The 21,259-nt window shown below is 47.1% G+C and overlaps 1 protein-coding gene and 1 pseudogene across 1 annotated transcript in view; one reads left to right on the forward strand and one right to left on the reverse strand.

Moving 5' to 3' along the window:
• The window catches only part of KCNJ10 (potassium inwardly rectifying channel subfamily J member 10), a 35,897-nt gene extending 14,996 nt beyond the window's left edge, over positions 1-20,901 (forward strand). Inside the window, exon 2 of the mRNA XM_025287544.2 lies at positions 19,762-20,901. Coding sequence (XP_025143329.1) covers positions 19,762-20,901 — 1,140 coding nt within the window. The remainder of the gene's footprint in view (positions 1-19,761) is intronic.
• On the reverse strand, positions 532-869 carry LOC123465915 (annotated as a pseudogene).
• Positions 20,902-21,259: the final 358 nt, after the last annotated feature.

Below are 21,259 nucleotides of genomic sequence, written 5' to 3' on the forward strand. Positions count from 1 at the left end.
CTAGATCCCGCATGCTGCAGCTAAGACCTAGAGCTTCCAAATAGATAAATAATTTAAAATAAAAGAAATGATCCTCCTGATTGGGAAGGGGAGCATGATCCTTCCTGGAAGAAGTGGAACAGATAAAAGGCCCCCTCTGGCAGCTTCTCCTGAAGGTGCTTCTACACTGGGGGTAACGCTCATGCCTCCTCCGCTGCCTACATTGCCTCTTGGAGCCTCCACCGGCTAGCCACACAATGTCTAAGGTCCCAGACAAGAAAGGGGATAGAGAAGGGGACCCTCAGCCAGGAGGTAGTCAGCCTCCCTGTTTTCTCTCAGGTGGGAAGTCGCACTGGTCCCAGGACCCTAAGGAGCCAGTCCCATTAACCTGGCCTCTCTCTGGTCTCCCAGGTTCTGGCGGCAGACCTGGTGACAGCTCAGGGGCTCCCTGGCCTCCACCCCAGAAACCTTATCTCCTTGGGCCTGGCATCCTGGGCTCCGTAAAAAGTTTTAAACAAAACTTGTTTGATCATTGCTTAGTGATTTATTCTTTTAAGGCTCCATCAGCAGGGGGAATGGAGACCACTTCTGCTCCGACACCTTGGGTAAGCAAGGCATTAGCGTCCTTTGGACCCGCACATCAGTGCCTTGTTTCCTGAGGTACTCCACAGCTAATGGGGGTACCCTCCCGGCCTCAGTCACCCCCTGGCCAATCACAAGGATCTGCACACCCTTCTTGACAACTTCCTGCTCATCTGTAGCCTGCACACCAGGAATTATCAGTTCCTATCAAGTTCCCCCTGGCCACACTTTGTAGTCCTTATAGATTTTGGTAGAGCCTGGTACTTCAGTTGCCCCTGTGAGAGGGTAGAAATTTCAGGTGAAGACATAAGGAACTTAACTGAAATCCAGTGTGCTCTCTTCAGAGATGCATTTCGAAACATCTCTGTGCTTTACCTCTCATCCTGGGCTTTAAACAGCCTGCTAGCTGCCTGGAGCTATCAAGGTGCGGGGTTGGGGGGAGGAGGGCAAAGGGGCTGCAGAGCATGATGGAGGAACTGGATTCTATTGGGCATCCCTCACTGAACACCTTTCCTACCGTTTGGCAGGGTGAATGGGTTTGGAGGGAGCTTTGCCTTGGGAATTATAGGGAAGTAGGATGAAGGAGAAGCAATGGCAACCCACTCCAGTACTCTTGCCTGGAGAATCCCATGGATGGAGGAGCCTGGTAGGCTACAGTCTATGGGGTTGCGAAGAGTCTGACATGACTGAGTGACTTCACTTTCACTTTTCACTTTCACGCATTGGAAAAGGAAATGGCAACCCACTCCAGTGTTCTTGCTTGGAGAATCCCAGGGATGGGGGATCCTGGTGGGCTGCCGTCTATGGGGTCGCACAGAGTCGCACATGACTTAAGTGACTTAACAGCAGCAGCAGCAGCAGGATGAAGGAGGTGGGCGGAAAGCCTCCTCCAATTCCAGGGCTATAGGAAGTCCTACTCCATGAAGCACTGTTACCCTGGAGAAAGGACAAATAAGATAGGGGGAGCTGGAGCACCATCAAGCCCAAGGGGGTGTGGAGAGGCACCATGAGTAAAGATCCACTGGGCTTGGAGAACAGAGGGTCCAGCTTTGCCATTATATAAACGTTAGCAAGTTACTTTACCTCTCTGATCCTTAGTTTCTCTAATTTGGTAGATATTTTTCTTTCATCTGCAAAGTAGGCTAATAATAATACCTTATATTTACATAAGAGCCATAGAGATTTCAGAAACTTTAACTCCTGTAATCCCAAACACACAATGGAAGGTTTTATTGCCTCCTTAGGTGAGGAAATAGAGCCCTAGAGAGATGAAGAGATTGATTGGAGTTCCCATGCCTGGTAAATGGCACAGACCAGGATGGCCAATAGTGGAAAAGAAGAATAGACAGGGACCTCTGGCTGTGACTCAGACCTGCCAAGATAACAAACAGGTTTCCTTTGTAAGGCTAACTGCATTGGAAAATGGCTCTCTGTATCACCATGTTGAGAAAGATTCTGAGGCTCAGTGAGAAAAAAAAAAATGGACTGTGATGAACTGGTGATATCTTTGAAGGGCGGGAGGTGGAGTAAGTGACGGCCCACCTGCAGCATGGTTGGCATCCCCAGCCAGGAGTCACACCAGGACTTCATGTCTAAGTCCTTTCCCTATACTAATCAATTAGGTTAAGTTCAAAGGCACCTGCTTAAAAGAGAACTAAGATATAGCCTCTGCCTTCAAAGAGCTCATCATCTCTGAAGAACAGAGGAGTACTGAACTGATGACGTGGTAAAACGTACCAGGAATGTAGAGGGCATCTAGCGGGCATTCTAGGTGGAGGGGCCTGCTTGATAAAAGCTTGGGGCCCATGCAAGTGGGGGTGCAGGCTGCATTTGAAGAGCCATTGGCAGTTCTGTATGGCTAGAATATGAGGTCTGAAGGGGAAAAGAACCAGAGGGAGAGGCTGTGAAAATCAGGGTGGCATCAGATGGGGAAGGATTCAGAATGCTATGTCTAGATGTGTGGGTTTTATTGCAGAAACTGTGGAACTCTTTGAGGATGGAAAGCCAGAGCGATGGGATGTAACTGTATTGTTGAAAGGCGCTGCTGCGGCTGAGGAGGTGGAGGTGAGGGAGGCGAGGCTGGGGGGTGGGGAGACAGAAGATCATTGCAGTGTTTCAGGTGAAAGAGAACTTGGGCAGCCTCAAAGAAGACGGAGAGAAGCCCACAAAGGCAGATTGATAAGACCTAGTGAGCCACTGGATGGGGGGCAAGAGAGAAACGGAGGGTGACTCTAAGGTTGCAGCTTGAGCACTGAATGGGTGGTGATTCTGCTAACAAGAGGGGAAGCACAGAAGAGACTCCCTTTTGAGAATAGCGAGTGAGTCTGAACATGGTAAAACTATTACCTTCAGTTAGAGGGAGCCTGTAAGGGTTGGACTTAGAAGGCAGAGGTGAGGGGAGATCTGTGGGAGTGGCTGAAACAGCAGAGGAAGTGAGAGCAGAGTGGTTAGAGATGAGAGCCAAGGAGGATCCCTGAGAAACATCAGTAATTCAGGGTCAGCAAGAGGCCACAGCAAGAGAGATGGGCCAAATGTAAAGGGACAGGGAGATGGGATTTCCCTGGTGGTCCAGTGGTTAAGACTCTGCGCTTCCAATACAGGGTATGCAGGTTCAATCCCTGGTCGTGGAACTAAGATGCCACAGCCCTACTTTGCGGCCAAAAAATTAAAAAAAAAAAAAGAAAAGAGAGGGAGGAGAGAGCCTGGAGGAGCACCTCAGAGAGTGATGGTGAGACCCTCCACACAGGCTGTACTGGCCCACCCAGTGCTCTTGGTACATCTGTGTGCTTATCTAACTCTCCCAACACCCTGGGGAGGTAGGCATCATTAGACCCCCCCCCCCTTTTTTTTTTGCAAATAAAGGAAAAGGAAACTCAAAGAGTTTAAGTGATTTTCCCCAAATCCCAAAGCCTAGACGTGGCAGAGCTGCTAAGAGCTAGTCAAGGTCTCCAGATCAGTGGATCCCCATCACATTGCAGTTAAGAGTCAAAGGACAGTCAAAGGAGAGAGTGTCCAGAACAGACAGACTGGTCATCAGTCTCACATGATGCAGAGAGACTGCTGGGGTCAAGGGCTGACAAAATGCCCTTGGATTTGATGACTGGAAGTTAAGCTGTGACCTTGGAGAGAGCTTCTTGGAGCTCTAGCTGCCACCCAGCTGGCTGTGAGGATCAAGTGAAATTGCTTCTAACGTGCTTTGCAGAACGCAGACCCTGGTAGTTTGAAGGAGACTGGTGCTCTTGTTTTTATTGTTATTAAATATTAATAGATTGGACCACTTGAGATTGCTGACATTTTAAAAAATGGGTAATTTTGTATGCTTTAACCTAATAGTAAAAGGAGGGGGCTGGGGTGGAGGTAGGGCGGCTAGAGCAGGTGTAGCCCAGCTGCCCTGGGTACAGGCAGTCTCCTGGGGCTGGGGTGCCCTGCCCCCTGGTGGTGGGAAGGTGAGCTTCAGCACAGAACGGGGAGGGTGGGGGGCGGCGGGGTGTTGGGGGCAGGTAACCTGGTGAAGCTTGAATTTGCGGAGTGCTCTCATCTCTTCTGCTCCCCTCCAGCCATCTGTAGCACCCTCTATGCTAAATGCAGCTGGGTATGGGGGTGAACTCTCCCAGCGGGGCTCTGTCTGGAAGAATACTTCTAACTTCCAAACTAGGGTGATCCTCTCAACTAGTATCATTGGGAATCAGTTGGGTTCTATGGAGAATCTCAGGAACCCAGGCCAGGTGGTGCCTGATTAAAGAGTCAGGGCAGCTGACACATGAACACGAGGTCTTGAACCAAGCCCTTGGTCATCGCCGGCCCAGCTCCTCTGAAACCTCCCCCAGTGTCCTTGGGGACCTCTTCAGTGTCTCAGGTCTTACCAATGACAATAGAATAAAAATGACAATGGATGTTATTTGTATTAATGCCATTGCTTCTCAGCGCCTCAGCTGTGTCTTAGCGCCTGATTTTTCTGGTTCTTCAGTCGAGGTGAGGAGGGGTGGGTTAATATCTCTGAGACGTTCTTCTGAGGTGAGGACCCAGACGGGGCCAGGCCGGGAGGCTCCCCGGATGGCTGGAGCTGGGGCTGAGGAGGCACTGGTGCATCCTTTGTCCTCAGCTGAACTCTGGATGGTGCCAAGCTCCTCACACAGGACCAGGATGTGCAGCCCTGTGGCCCCACACAATGGGTAGGGGCAGACACTGTGGCCGGGTGGTGACTCAAAGAGGGAGCGCACGCTGGGGGCAAGGGGAGGCAGGTGCATCAAAGAGGCAGTCGTCACCGGCTGCACGTGCCAGGAAGTCATCTCCCTCTCCAGCTGGGGGAAGGAGGTCCCCGAGGAACCATCCCCCTCCCCCCGCCCCGGTAGTTCTTTGCAGGAATGCTGTTCCCTTCTCATATGGGACAGGAGTCACTGCCAGGGAATTGGGGTGGAGGAAGAGGCTGTGGTCCTAATCAGCCCACACTGACTGGGGCGGCGTCTGGACAGAGGAGAACATCTGACAAGGCTCCATCTCTGTGTTCCTCCCTCTTCTGACCGGAAAGCACAAGAGGGTCAGAAGGGCCAGATGGAGGTCACAGGCTCCCAGGAAATGCTTTGAAGGCTTTTATCCTTTCTTTTGATCAGGCTATGAGAACTTTCCAAACGTTGACACAAGGGAAGAAAAGCCTATTCTTCCTTGGGCCAGGGCCTTGTGTCAGGCCGAGGCTAGAGGATGGGAGGGAAGGGGAAGGAGACAGGAGGGTGGGAAGCAGAGCCTGCGGTGACTCAGCTGGCAAGGCAGGCCCTGGACACACACACGGCCCTTTTTCTCCCCACCTCAAGATTTGTGTGCATCTGGCTCAGTTTCTATTTGTTTATTTTCTTTGGGGCAGGACAGGAGGAAGATTAATGAACAAAGACATCAACTTTCAAAAGAACCCCAAACCCAGCTCCATTCCTCTCCCAACCTTGAGGGCTTACATAACCCCATAGTGCTTTTCTTCCAGGCCTTCCTTGACACCGTCTCCTTTCTCCTCTCTTCCCCTCGCTCGCATTTAGAACACTTGGAAGCCTAGAAATGCTTCTTTTCAGTCCCCACTGTGCAGCTGATCTCCTCCTGGAGGCCTCCAAGGTCGCTATTCAAGTTGGAGCTGGTATCCAAAACAGAGATAATATGGTTGGTGAGAGGAAGCTAAGTAGTAGTCTCCTGTCTCCACCAAGGCCAGTGGGAGGGATGGGACCCATCTGCACAGGGAGGGGTTCAGGCTAGACATGGACTTTAAAGCAGGAAGTGATCTTGATAACTCTCAAGCACAGTGCATCCCAAATTGACCCAGCAACAGGTTCTAAAAGGCAGAAGGAATTTTATCCCAGAAGATATAGGTGTGGGTCATAAGCTCCCACACCCTGGATATCCTTGAAATCTGTTTTGTCTTTTAAATTACATAAAATTTTCACTGTACTCTGTTTTACATCGTTTGTTAAATATTGGGGCTTCCCTGGTGGCTCAGACAGTAAAGACTCTGCCTGTAATGCAGGAGACCTGGGTTCGATCCCTGGGTTGGGAAAATCCCCTGGAGTAGGGACCTTCTCCAGTATTCTTGCCTGGAGAATCCCATGGACAGAGGAGGCTGGCAGGCTACAGTCCATGGGTCATAAAGAGTTGGACACGACTGAGCGACTAACACTTAACTGTGTAATATTAACTATGTTTAATAGTAAAATAAGATTTCCCCTCAGAATCCTTGAGTGAAATTGATATCTTAGGAAGGTATGTTAAATTTAATCCTGTGGCTTTGAGCACCTCTTGGCATCCTAGTTTGAGAAGTATGGAGCTAATATGATGCCCTTTTTTCCACAGTTAAGGAAATAATGGCCAAAGAAGTTTAAATACTTACCCAAGATCACTGTTAGTCAGAGGCAGAGTTGAGGCAGGTACCGAAAGCTCTTGTTCCCAGTCCAGCCCACTGCCTACCTATGAGTTCCTGATACCCTGGCTCCGTCTCTAGGACGCTAGGCTCAGACACACACCTAACTCAGCTGTCTAAGATGTGTATGGGCTTGGAGACCCACCCAGCCTCCAATCATGCTCACAACCCCACTGTTTGTGCACAGGGCTCTCCCAGCACACAGCACCCGAGCATGATGGGCTGTTGTTGGGACAGAGAGTGAGCTGGCACTATGACTTCCTGTTTCTAGCCACCCATTCATTTATCTATACCCCACTGTGATTGGTTCAGGTACTCCTGTCCCTTCAAACCTAGAATAATTGGATAGTGGGAACTCTTCCTATCTTCCTAGAAACTGCCTCCCTTTCTGACCCCATTTTCAAATCCCTGCATCAAGAAGCCATCTCTGGAGGGAAGAAACAGGGTGAATGGGAGGTTGTGGGGCTTAGAATGCCTCTACTAACATGGGCACCTTGGCTTTGGGATGTGGGTGGGGATACAGTGACACAGATTTTGGAGGTCAGAGGTGTGATTTGATGGACAGCACAGTATTCCTTCGGGCTTCCCTGGTGGCTCAGACAGTAAAGAATCCACTTGCAATGCAGGAGACCTGGGTTTGATCCCTGGGTCGGGAAGATCCCCTGGAGAAGGGAATGGCTAACCACTCCAGTATTCTTGCCTGGAGAATCCCATGGACAGAAGAGCCTGGTGGGCTATAGTCCATGGGGTGGCAAAGAGTGGGACACGACTGAGTGACTCTCTCTTTCTCACACACACACACACACACACATACACACACACACAGTATTCCTCCATATCACCCTCTTCCAAAATCACATGTCCAGGATGCAAGACAGAAGGCAGAAGAAACTTGGAGGAGAAAAAGGGATGGGCCAGACAGATGTAGGGGGAGTGAAAAGACAAAAAGGAAGGTGAAAAGAAGGATAGACAAGGGGAGACACATTTTGGTAAAACAGCCAGTATGAAATATGAGCAGGGCAGTGCAGATGATAGAAGAGATGAGAAGAGAGTTGGGAGCAGAGTCCAAGGGAAGGAATGGGGAGCATAAAGACCTGTCATGCAGACCTAGAAGGAACACTAGGACGGAGCAGTCACACAACAGAGAGTATGACCACCAACCCTCAGACGCACCCTGGGTGATTGCTGCGCATTCTTCACACCTGGCTCCTGCGAGCCCCCATCCTGCTCCAGGTGTCCATCTTCTCTGGTTGTTGAGTGTGAAATCTGCTCAGCAAAGGCAAGGTCACTGTAATGTTAACCTGAAGCTATAGTGGAGAGAACTTTGTAATGCAGCCAGAACTAGATACTAATCTCAGCTCTGCTACTTATATATTGGGTCACCTGGGCTCCTTGCATCCCAGTTCCATAAGGAACTGAAGAATGGAAATTCTGCCCGGGACATCCTGGGCAGTCCAGTGGTTAAGATTTCGCCTTCCAACACAGGGGGTGTGTGTTTGATCCCTGGTTGGGGAGTTTAGATTCCACATGCCTTGTGGCCAAAAAACCAAGACATAAAACAGAAGCAATATTGTAACAAATTTAATAAAGACTTTAAAAATAGTCTGCATCAAAAAAAAAAAAATCTTAGAAAAAAAAAAGAAACAAAACAAAACTCTGTTCCTGAGTTGCTGCGAAGGTGAAATGTGATGTGCTGGTCTAAACTAGGCATTCAAGAAATGATAGTTGCCCTCATTCTCTCTCCTTCTCTTTCCCTGAACCAGCCGCCAGGAAGAGGAAGTACTCCGTGGTCAGAAGAGAAGACTCCCCCTGGGGGCTCTGAATGGGTGTGCACTACAGGCAGGGGACCAAGTCCCTGAATCTGATCCCCGTGGGAGGCACTGGGCTCCATACCCAGGCCACGTGGCTCATGCCCCTCATTCTAACAGCCTAACCTTTAAATCCATGAAGCTGACCACAAGGCAGGAGGGTGTTATGGGATCAGAGCCCATCGTTGTTTTCCCATTTGTCCCATTAAGTCTCATGTGCACTCAACACTTCTACCAAAATGACTGGCTCCTCTCCCCTGCTGGCCCTGGGTCGCCTCAACGCTATACCTTTTGTTCCTACTGCTCTCTTCCCCAAGGGGCCTTCTCTTTGACCCCACCCCCAAACTCCAGTCTCTAAGGGTCCAAATCTTGCCTTCAGGCTCAGTCCCAGTGCCACCTTTCTCTAACATAATCTCCCCTGGCTGAAACAGGTGTGGAGGAAAAACCTCAACTCTTCTTGTTACTTACTGATTATGTTTCCTGGTAAAAAAAAAAATGAGGATAATAGCAATTATATGAGATAACATTAAAATATCCCCAACAGCTTAGCCCAGTGCCTAGCACTTAATAGGTGCTCCGTCAATACATATTGGTTGTCTTTCCAGCCCCATCGTCTTGAGCTAGACGTCACCTTTCCCTTTGCAAAGTCCCCCAGGACTTCATGGATCTTCCCCCCACCCCCTGGCACTTATCACATTTTGTCTGCTTTGTGGTTGTCTCCCTTATTTGATTGTAAGGTGCTCAAGGCTAGAATCTATATCCAACTTACCTCCATAATTTCAGTGTCCTGTTTAGAATCTGGCACCTAGTAAATGTTCATTGTATAAATGCACGAACACACACCTGAGAATGCATAAATATGCCTATGCAGTGGGTGCACCATTACAGATGAGGATGTTTGGTTTGTTTGCATATCTAGTAGTGCTGATAATTAGTTATTGGCATTTCAGTGGATACAGGAAAGAGAAAAATCATCATAAAAAAATAATCAAAAGAAGATACAAACAAGAATGGGGAGTGAGAAGGCCTCAGAGGGAGAGAGACCCTGAACCAGAGTGAAGTTCTATCTGTTGTCCTCAGACCAAGAGCTTCCATATGCCCTCGGTCCTCGTGGAGGAGCATTCTCAGTATGCTTACATTGGCCCCTGTGGCTGGAGTGATTTGGGAGTACCCTCCTTCTCATTTATTTACTCATAAACTACTTCTTGATAAAGAAGACTCTCCACATGGACATCACCAGATGGTCAACACCGAAATCAGATTGATTATATTCTTTGCAGCCAAAGATGGAGAAACTCTATACAGTCAGGAAAAACAAGACCAGGAGCTGACTGTGGCTCAGATCATGAACTCCTTATTGCCAAATTCAGACTGAAATTGAAGAAAATGGGGAAAACCACTAGACCATTCAGATATGACCTAAATCAAATCCCTTATGATTATACAGTGGAAGTGAGAAATGGATTTAAGGGACTAGATATGATAGACAGAGTGCCTGATGAATTATGGATGGAGGCTCATGACATTGTACAGGAAACAGGGATCAAGACCATCTCCATGGAAAAGAAATGCAAAAAAACAAAATGGCTGTCTGAGGAGGCCTTACAAATAGCTGTGAAAAGAAGAGACACGAAAAGCAAAGGAGAAAAGGAAAGATAGAAGCATCTGAATGCAGAGTTCCAAAGAATAGCAAGGAGAGATAAGAAAGCCTTCCTCAGCGATTAATGCAAAGAAATAGAGGAAAACAACAGAATGGGAAAGACTAGAGATCTCTTCAAGAAAATTAGAGATACCAAGGGAACATTTCATGCAAAGATGGGCTCGATAAAGGACAGAAATGGTATGGACCTAAGAGAAGCAGAGGATATTAAGAAGAGGTGGCAAGAATACACAGAAAAACTGTACAAAAAAATCTTAATGACCCAAATAACATGATGGTTTTATCACTCACCTAGAGCCAGACATCCTGGAATGTGAAGTCAAGTGGGCTTTAGAAAGCATCACTACGAACAAAGCTAGTGGAGGTGATGGAATTCCAGTTGAGCTATTTCAAATCCTGAAAGATGATGCAGTGAAAGTGTTGCACGCAATATGCCAGCAAATTTGGAAAACTCAGCAGTGGCCACAGGACTGGAAAAGGTCAGTTTTCATTCCAATCCCAAAGAAAGGCAATGCCAAAGAATGCTCAAACTACCGCACAATTACACTCATCTCACACGCTAGTAAAGTGATGCTCAAAATTCTCCAAGTCAGGCTTCAGCAATACGTGAACCGTGAACTTCCAGATGTTCAAGCTGGTTTTAGAAAAGGCAGAGGAACCAGAGATCAAATTGCCAACATCCGCTGGATCATCAAAAAAGCAAGAGAGTTCCAGAAAAACATCTATTTCTGCTTTATTGATTGTGCCAAAGCCTTTGACTGTGTGGATCACAATAAACTGTGGAAAATTCTTCAAAAGATGGGAATACCAGACAATCTGACCTACCTCTTGAGAAACCTATATGCAGGTCAGGAAGCAACAGTTAGAACTGGACATGGAACAACAGACTGGTTCCAAATAGGAACAGGAGTACATCAAGGCTGTATATTGTCACCCTGCTTATTTAACTTCTATGCAGAGTACATCATGAGAAATGCTGGGTTGGAAGAAGCACAAGCTGGAATCAAGATTGCCAGGAGAAATGTCAATAACCTCAGATATGCAGATGACACCACCCTTATGGCAGAAAGTGAAGAGGAACTAAAAAGCCTCTTGATAAAAGTGAAAGAGGACAGTGAAAAAGTTGGCTTAAAGCTCAACATTCAGAAAACAAAGATCATGGCATCCAGTCCCATCACTTCATGGCAGATAGATGGGGAAACAGTGGAAACAGTGTTAGACTTTATTTTGGGGGGGCTCCAAAATCACTGCAGATGGTGATTGCAGCCATGAAATTAAAAGACACTTACTTCTTGGAAGGAAAGTTATGACCAACCTAGATAGCATATTCAAAAGCAGAGACATTACTTTGCCAACAAAGGTCTGTCTAGTCAAGGCTATGGTTTCTCCAGTGGTCATGTATGGATGTGAGAGTTGGACTGTGAAGAAAGCTGAGCACCGAAGAATTGATGCTTTTGAACTGTAGTGCTGGAGAAGACTCTTGAGAGTCCCTTGGATTGCAAGGAGATCCAACCAGTCCATCCTAAAGGAGATCAGTCCTGGGTGTTCATTGGAGGGACTGATGGTGAAGCTGAAACTCCAATACTTTGGCCACCTCATGTGAAGAGTTGACTCATTGGAAAAGACCCTGATGCTGGGAGGGATTGGGGACAGGAGGAGAAGGGGATGACAGAGGATGAGATGGTTGGATGGCATCACCGACTCGATGGACGTGAGTTTGAGTGAACTCCGGCAGTTGGTGATGGACAGGGAGGCCTGGTGTGCTGTGATTCATGGGGTCGCAGAGTCGGACAAGACTGAGCAACTGACCTGACTGAAACTACTTCGTGAGTACCTACTGTGTGTCATACATTGTGTTAATCATACGTCAGGCTAATCGAAATATGCTATACCTGAATCCTTATTTCAATAAGCTTCTTTGTAGTAGAAGATACATGTTATACCAAGGAGATGTGCAATAGAAGATATAGATGGAATATAAATATACACACACACACACACACATATATATATATATATTTTTTTTTTTTTCAGAGGCTTAAGGCTGTGGGGGTCAGAGAAGTCCTCATGGAAAAGGAATCATTTGAAATGGGCTCTGAAAGATATCTCGGCTATATAAAGACAATGATAAAGGAAGTCCAAGAAGAGACAAGAGAATGAACAATCCTTTGAAGGCAGGAAAACTGGGGTTTGTGCAATAGGGACCAGGGGACTGCTGGTTTGTCTGAAGTTTGCCAAGGACAGAAGAGGCAGGAAATAAGGCTGGAAAGAAGGTACAGAAGCAGACTCTGCGAATGCTCCAGACTGAGTTTAGCCTGTCTTTGATACCTAGTGGACACATCATCTGTAAAACCTAAACCAAGAGTAGAAGGGATTGAGCTGGGGAAGGATCTGAGATAGTTATAGTACAATGACAAATGGAGTTTGGAGGGAGAAAGGTTTGGGAGGCCAAAGACCTCGATTTACCAATCACATCATCTCCCTTGGCTTCAGTTTCCTCATTCATAAAATAAGGATTGTAACCTTAACACCTCATAGGAATGCCACGAGAGTAGAAGTGCTATGTGAAGTACCGGATGCATGTGCACTGATTCGTGATCAGAGGCGTAGCTTAGGAAGAGTGATCTGGTAGCAGTGTGGGAAGGATTTGGGGAGAGAAAGAATAGAGACAGGAGATGAGTAGGAGGTTGATGGTTCAGCCAAAAGGTATTAAGGACCTGAACTCAGACAATGAAATGAGGAGGAAGAGACATAGTAACAAATCCACAGCATGTGGCACCTGATGAATATTGGGATGAGGAAGGAGCAGAGTTTGAGATGTTATGAAACATTTTCAATGCAGTTAACTTGGAGATTATGGCACTGTTAACTATTTAAAAATTTTTTTGGCTGTAACATGCATGCAGGATCTTAATTCCCTGACCAGGGATCAAACCTGTGCCACTTACATTGGGAGTACAGAGTCTTTTTTTAAAAAATTTTTATTGCAAGGTGTTTGCTTTACAATATTGTGCTGGTTTCTGCCATACATCAACATGCGTCAGCCACAGGTATACATACATCCTCTCCCTCTTGGACCTCCCTGCCAGCTCCCTCCCCATCCAGCCCTCCTCCGTTGTCATGGAGCACTGGGTTGAGCTCCCTGTGTCACACAGCCAATTCACTGGCTATCTAGTTTACATGTGGTAATGTATGTTTCCATGCTACTCTCAATTCGTCTCATCCTCTCTCTCTCACACTGTGTCCACGAGTCTGTTCCCTATATCTGCATCTCCACTGATGCCCTGCAAATAGGTTCATCAGTACCATCTTTATAGATTCCATATATATGCTTAATATACAGTATTTGTCTTTGACTTACTTCAGTCTGTACAATAGGCTATAGGTTCATCCACCTATTAGGACTGACTCAAATGTGTACTTTTTTAAAGCTGAGTAACATTCCATTGTATATATGTACCACAATTTTCTGTATTCATTCATCTGTTGATGGACATCTAGGCTGTTTCCATGTCCTAGCTACTGTAAAAAAGTGCTGCAACGAACACTGGGATACATGTGCCCCTTTCAGCTACGATTTTCACAGGATGTATGGCCAGTGGAGGGATTTATGGGTTATATGGTAGTTCTATTCCTAGTTTTTTTTTTTTTTTAAGGACTCATGTTGTTCTCCATAGCAGCCATATCTATCAATTTACATTCCCACGAACTGTGCAAGAGGGTTTCCTTTTCTCCACATCCTCTCCAGCATTTGTAGATTTCAAAATGATGGCCATTCTGATTGGTATGAGGTGATACCTTATTGTAGTTTTTATTTGCACTTCTCTAATAATGAGTGATGTTGAGCATCTTTTCCTGTGTTTGTTGGCCATCTGTATGTCTACTTTGGAGAAATGTCTGTTTAGATCTTCCACCCATTTTTTTGATTGGGTTGTTTTCCTGGTATTGAGCTACATAAGCTGCTTGTATATTTTCGAGATTAATCCTTTGTCAGTTGTTTCATTTGCAATTATTTTCTCCCCTTCTGAGGGTTTCCTTTACTGGAGCACGAAGTCTTAACCACTGGACCACCAGGGAAGTCCTGGCACTGTTAACTATTTAGGAAACGAAAGCGGGGCAGAAGTTGAAGAAAGAGAATTCATTCACACGTGGAAATGGATGCATTTAGGATTTGTATCCCAAAGCTTCTTCATTTGGGTTGCTCTTGCCACAGAGAGGACAGATAAAGCTCTTTGCTCAGGGCTGCTTCCCTGCCAACCCCACTCCCAGCCTGACAGGTACACAGATCTAACTGCCCCTCCTCCACTGCCTCAGGGAGGGGGCTGAAGCATCCTTTCTGGTCATGCCATTTGGCAGAGTCCTCCCCAATGCCCACAGCTGTGTATAGGCTTGTTCTCCTCCTTCATCCTCTTGGAAAGGGAACTGCAGACCCAGAGGGAGCTGGGACCTGTGCCTGGGGCTTGCTCTTTCCCACCTTTTGAAAAAAGAATTCGTAAATATCTGCACACGTGTAAACTTGGGCCCCTGTGAGGTAGACCATGGCTGCAGCCCTGACTCAGGCCTTTGTTTGTCCAAATCAGGGTTCTAGTCATCCTTTTACCCAGACTTTCTTAACAAACTGCACTCAGTACTAGTGAAACAGGTGATGTGCACAGTCTGTGGCCTTAAATTTAGAACTCACAGATGGCAAACAATTGTAAACAAACCATTGCAAAACACCATGATGTTTGAAAATAGGAATGTGTACAAACTGCTTCTGGAGGCGGGGAGGTGGAGATGAACTGTTTCTTCAACTGTCAGGCAGGCTTCCAAGGGGGAAACTAACACTTGGGTGAGTTTTGAAAGATAAGCTGAAGGTCATCATCCTGGTGGGCAAGGAGCAGGGCGGAGCAAAATCAGATCCAGAGGTAAAGGTAGACGTGAGGGGCTTTATGGAGCTAGAGTCTAGGATATGAGCAGAAAAGTGGCCAGACCAAAGCCAAGGAGGAGGCAGGGACCAAATCATGAAGAGCCTTGAATGTTGTGCTCAGAGCAATGGGGAGGCAGGAATCAGTTTTAATCACAGGAGGAGTGTGCGTACTGCAGAGCAGTCCGGTACTCAAGAAAGGCTCTGATAAATCCATTCTGGAGAATAAATGACTCATGAGCTCTTACATAAAGAAATAAAGCTTAGATCCATCTGCAGGTGTGAATCAGGAGGGAGAGGTGTTTGCTAAGGGAACGTGCCAGACATCACGGTAGGTGTGACTGGCCTTTGTTTTAGGGACTCATTAGCTTAATTTTGGAGAAGGCAATGACACCCCACTCCAGTATTCTTGCCTGGAAAATCCCATGGCGGAGGAGCCTGGTAGGCTGCAGTCCATGGGGTCGCGAAGAGTCAGACACGACTGAGCGACTTCATTTTCACTTTCATGCATTGGAGAAGGAAATGGCAACCCACTCCAGTGTTCTTGCCTGGAGAATCCCAGGGACGGGGGAGCCTGGTGGGCTGCCGTCTATGGGGTCGCACAGAGTCGGACACGACTGAAGTGACTTAGCAGTAGCAGCTTAATTTTTGGAGTAGAAAGAAGGTGATTGTGTCTGACAGCTGAGAGGCTGCTTTTGTTTTCAGAATTCTTCAGCTACTGTCCCTGGTATCTGGCTGGGACTGTTCTGGGGAAACAGCACCCTCTAGAGGAGACAGTTAGGTGTTTCAGGTGGGGCAGCAACAAATCATTTCCAGAACTCTACGCTGCCCGCTTCTCAGGGGCCCAGCCAGCCCTGGGGGTGGAGTGTAGCAGATTTGTTTATATGCTTCTGACTCTCACTACTGTGGAGAACAAAGCTGCCTGGCGGTGGGAGGTAGCGCAATAGCTGGGAGCAGCGTGTAACAGCTGGAGGAGGCAGATACAAAGGCTGGCAACAGCAGGCCCACAGTTGGAGGCGGCAGTCACCACTAGCAGTAGCCCAAACCTCCACTGCCCAAGAATCTGTCGCCTTAACACTGGCCTCTGGAAGCTCTGCGCCCCATCTTCTCTGTCTCAGCTGTGCTCCTCTATACAGGAGACTACAGAGGCACCTCCTGAGAAAATGAGATGGTGAGAATGAACTCGGGATATACGGAAGCAGTTGCTATAATTTAAAAGTTCTGGAGCCAGAAGACGTGGGTTCTGGCTCCAAATCTACTTGGAGCAAACGTCTCTGAACCTTAGTTTCTAATGATGCATTTCCTCGTTACCTCACGGTGTGGGGGTCAAATTACATGTCTCATAAACTGTAAAATGATATATGAAGTGAAGCGAAAGTCGCTCAGTCGTGTCTGACTCTTTGGAACCCCATGGACTATACAGTCCATGGAATTCTCTAGGCCAGAACACTGGAGTGGGTAGCCTTTCCCTTCTCCAGGGGATCTTCCCAATGTAGAGATCGAACCCAGGTCTCCCTCATTGCAGGCGGATTCTTTACCAACTGAGCCACAAGGGAAGACCCCAAACGATGTATAATCATAGACTATTACGTTGGGAACAATAAGCAAGACATTCCTTGAGCCCCAAGAGCTTCCATTTCCCCAGATTATACAGGGTCTCTCCTCAGCACAAGCAAAGCTAGGACTTCAGTGTAGGATCCCTGGATGTCATGGTATAAAGTGAGGCGATACAGACAGGGAGGAGGCAGGCATCTTGATCTTCTATGAATGCAGTCAGAAACTTAAAGACAGTCTTTAAACCTCCCATCCAAAGCTCTAATCTCCTCTATAGAATCTCTGTAAAGTTCTCATCCTACCTGGCGTTGAACACTTCCAGGGACAGGGTACTCTCTACCTTTTGAGATGCTCTTTCTACATTTGTTACAATGTTCTTCATATCAATCTGTAATCCTTTTCTTGGCAGTTTATCTTTTTCTTGATGGTTTAAACTCAGTGGTCCTGGTTGTTCCCCTTGGAGCTCAAAATTCTGTTCACATGGCAGTGCATTCAAACCAAATATTCTCACATAGCCTTCATATCCCTCAGACTGCCTCTTCTCCCAAGTAAACTTCTCCATTACCTTCAGCCACTTCTCACATGATTTGGTTCTGAAGACCCTCATGTCCTGATTGTTCCTTGAGACTCAATACTGCAGATGTGAGATGAACAGAGGTTCAGACTCAGCTGAATCCTTAGATACTTTAGTTCAACTCAAGGAACTTACAATTGCACTGCCTTTTTGGCAGTCAAAACACGTAAGTAACTCACATTGGATTACTTTCTGCTAAAATGCTTACATTTGTTTTCATGGTTCTGCTTATGAAATCACATCTTTCCAATTGCAGAACTTGCTCAGGTAATTTTTGGACCCAAATATGTAATCCTATGTTTATCCTTTTTGTTATATTTGGCCCACTCATCTGGCTTCTTTTTGATCTGTCCCAGCTCTGTGTTATCTGCATAATCGATGGCCATGTGTTCTATATTTTTGAATAAAATTAGTGTTAAGAACATTGACTGAGGGCAAGACCAAAGATAAAGCTCTCTGGTACATCATTAGAAAGCTTATTTCAGGCTCTCATGATCCACTCACCAGTAACACTGATGTTTTATTTTTAAGCCACCCAATTAGAGAAGCATTTTGTTCATTTGTCTCTATCCCCAAGGACATAACGAGAGATCTTGTAAAAAAAAAAATCTTGCTTAGTTGCACTTTCTCTATTACATTTCTCTGATGTGCCAAATTAGTAACCTTGTCAAAGAAGAAAATTAGGTTAGCGTCATTTGACTTGTTCTTAGTAACCCCATGCTGGGTCCTACTGATAACTGCCTTTCCCCAACCCTGCCCAAGTGTTCACTATCTTAATGTTCCATTCTAGAGTCTTGTCTATGGTCTACCTCTTTGTAGTTTATGAAATGCATTTAAATTTTCTTTTTGAAAATTAAAATCATGCTCACTCATCCACAACTTTCTAGCACGCCTTCTGTTCTCTAGAACCTGTTTTAGATTCCCCTGTTCTTCAAAATCTTCTATAGAAGTTTCACTTCTTTCAAGAGCTTGAGGGTCAGATGAGCAGCATGCTAACATGTGACCTGTGACTGCACACAGATGCGAGTCTTGTGGTGACTGTTCCTTTTACTAATATTACTACTACTGAGTACTGAACAGGGCTTTACTTGGGCCCTAAGTAAAAGTTTTTCAAACTTCAGAATTACAGGGTCTCCTTCTCCAAAATAGCCATGTCTGGCTGAGGAGTCTCATGTGGATGAGTTCCAAGTGGGCAGTGTAAAATGCGCTGTTGGTTGTCTCTGAATATTCTTGGATTCTTGTCTGTTGGTGATCTCCAATTTTGTGTCTACTTGGGTGAAGCTCCAATACTTTGGCCACCTGACGCAAAGAACTGACTCATTGGAAGAGACTCTGATGCTGGTAAAGATTGAAAGTAGGAGGACAAGGGGACGACAGAGGATGAAATGGTTGGATGGCATCACTGACTCAAACTCGACCTGGAGCCATCTCCAGGAGTTCATAATGGACAGGGAAGCTTGTGGTGCTGTAGTCCATGGGGTCGCAGAGGCGGACACAACTGAGCAACTGAACTGACTGACTGGGTGAATATACGAATGGACCTAGATAATTTAGAGCTTTCTAACAATAAGGCCATGGAAATACAGGCTAAGGGGCAGTGTGCAGAAGGATAAAATGCAATGGGACAGACTTCTGAGAATGCAGAATGTGATGAGCCTCTCTGTGTTCTCCAAGAAGAAACAAACTCCCCAGAGATCACCTGCTCCTTCGCAGAAGGCCTGGCCGGCAGATCTCAAGTCCAAGGGCTCAATTTATTATAATTCTTTCTCTGCTGGAAAAGTACAAGTTATTCGTTGGGCAGAGGTGCCAAGCACCTTGTATTAAATGAGTTCTCCTATTTCAGAGCCTTGTCCCACTTTCTACTATCAGGACAAACAGCATTCCTGAATCTGAACTTGAGCACACATGGTCACAAGCTAACATACACCCCCAACTCTCCTACTTCACTCAGTCGAGACAATTCTGCCACCCACAATCTGGCATCTCTCCCAGTCCTTGGGAAAATGGCCCAGTGCTGCCAGGAGGCTTCAGTTTGATGTTTTTCCTACCCCATCGCTTGTTTACTTTTGCTCAGTTGTCTATGCTCTTTCTGACACCACTCCAGACCCAAACCTAGATAATGCAAAAAGATGATAATGACAATAATAATAATAAATAGTGAAAAGGGCTGGGTGCTTAGAGAACATCTTGAGGGGTGGAAGAATGGGTAGTTTCTGCTATCTTCTCAGCTAGAAGAGTATCTTAGTATCACCAGTGAGCACTGACGTGGAGGTTGGGGAGAGAATGGAGAAATTAAGGGCATATGTGTGTTCAGGGGGACTGACCTGGAAGGATAACAGGATAGTCTTTCTTGCTGGTGTCATTCAAGACAGTAGGGAGGGATCCTATTTCAGAATTAGGGATCTTCACAGAACCAGTTCTGTGGTGAAAGGAGACCAGCAGAGCCCTCTTTAGTCCCACTGCCACTTTCAAGGAACTGGGAACTTACTACCTTTTCTTCTCTCGCCCACCTAAGAATTAAAAATATCAGACTATATTGCAATTATTTGCTTTGCTGAACAAGTATCTTTCTCACTAGGCTGTGAATTCTTGGAGAACAAGGTTGCTGTCAGCTGTCAGATTCATTTTTGACTTTCCAGCATCTTGCACTACAGGGCCTGGCATGTTGCAAGTGCTCAGTAAACATTTGCTAATAAGATCAGTGGCACTGAAATGACTACTTCTTCCTTCCCTTTGGGAAGGGGGTGGCTGGGAGTTGGCTGGATTTCTGCAGTAACTCTCATTATGCTGTCTTGCTCTCTGCAGATGACTTCGGTTGCCAAGGTGTATTACAGCCAGACCACTCAGACGGAAAGCCGGCCCCTAATGGGCCCAGGGATCCGGAGGAGGAGAGTCCTCACTAAAGATGGCCGCAGCAACGTGAGAATGGAGCACATCGCTGACAAGCGCTTCCTCTACCTCAAGGACCTGTGGACCACCTTCATTGACATGCAGTGGCGCTACAAGCTGCTGCTCTTCTCTGCCACCTTCGCAGGCACCTGGTTCCTCTTTGGTGTAGTGTGGTATCTGGTAGCCGTGGCCCACGGGGACCTGCTGGAGCTGGGCCCCCCGGCCAACCACACCCCCTGTGTGGTACAGGTGCATACACTCACCGGGGCCTTCCTCTTCTCCCTTGAGTCCCAGACCACCATTGGCTATGGCTTCCGCTACATCAGTGAGGAGTGCCCACTGGCCATCGTGCTTCTTATTGCCCAGCTGGTGCTCACTACCATCCTGGAAATCTTCATCACAGGTACCTTCCTGGCAAAGATTGCCCGGCCCAAGAAGCGGGCGGAGACCATCCGTTTCAGCCAGCACGCAGTCGTAGCCGCTCACAATGGGAAGCCCTGCCTTATGATCCGAGTGGCCAACATGCGTAAGAGCCTCCTCATTGGCTGCCAGGTGACAGGCAAACTGCTTCAGACCCACCAGACCAAGGAGGGTGAGAACATCCGCCTCAACCAGGTCAATGTGACTTTCCAAGTGGATACAGCCTCTGACAGCCCCTTCCTCATCCTCCCCCTTACTTTCTACCACGTGGTAGATGAGACCAGTCCCTTGAAAGACCTCCCCCTCCGCAGTGGTGAGGGCGACTTTGAGCTGGTGCTGATCCTAAGTGGGACAGTGGAATCCACCAGTGCCACCTGCCAGGTGCGCACTTCCTACCTGCCGGAGGAGATCCTTTGGGGCTATGAGTTCATACCCGCCATCTCGCTGTCAGCCAATGGCAAATACATAGCAGACTTCAGCCTTTTTGACCAAGTGGTGAAAGTAGCCTCTCCAAGCGGCCTCCGTGACAGCACTGTACGCTATGGAGACCCTGAAAAGCTCAGGTTGGAGGAGTCGCTAAGGGAGCAGGCTGAGAAGGAGGGCAGTGCCGTTAGTGTGCGCATCAGCAATGTCTGACAGCTTGGAGTCCCACCTCCCCATCCCTCTGGTTTCTCTTCTTGTGGCTCCTGGGTGAGGGATGTTTGTTATCCAGGCTTACTGGGGAGCCCCAGAAGCATCCTTCTCCACTTCCTCTTCTTTAACCCCGAGGTCACCTGGAGTCCACGTTTTCCTCCCTTCACCTCACCCCACTTTGGCCCCAAGATGCACAACTCCCTTAAGCCAGGATGGGGGAAGGAGAGGGAAGATTAGGCTGGTGGCTTAGAAGGCCTCAGCCATGCTTGGAGACTCACATTAGAAGGACCGTGCGGCTGGATGAATAGACTCCCCCCCACCTCCCATTACCACCAATGTCTGGTACTTTGAGGCTGGAGCC

The sequence above is a fragment of the Bubalus bubalis genome, chromosome 6 (assembly GCF_019923935.1).
Source record: "Bubalus bubalis isolate 160015118507 breed Murrah chromosome 6, NDDB_SH_1, whole genome shotgun sequence".
Lineage (NCBI taxonomy): Eukaryota > Metazoa > Chordata > Mammalia > Artiodactyla > Bovidae > Bubalus > Bubalus bubalis.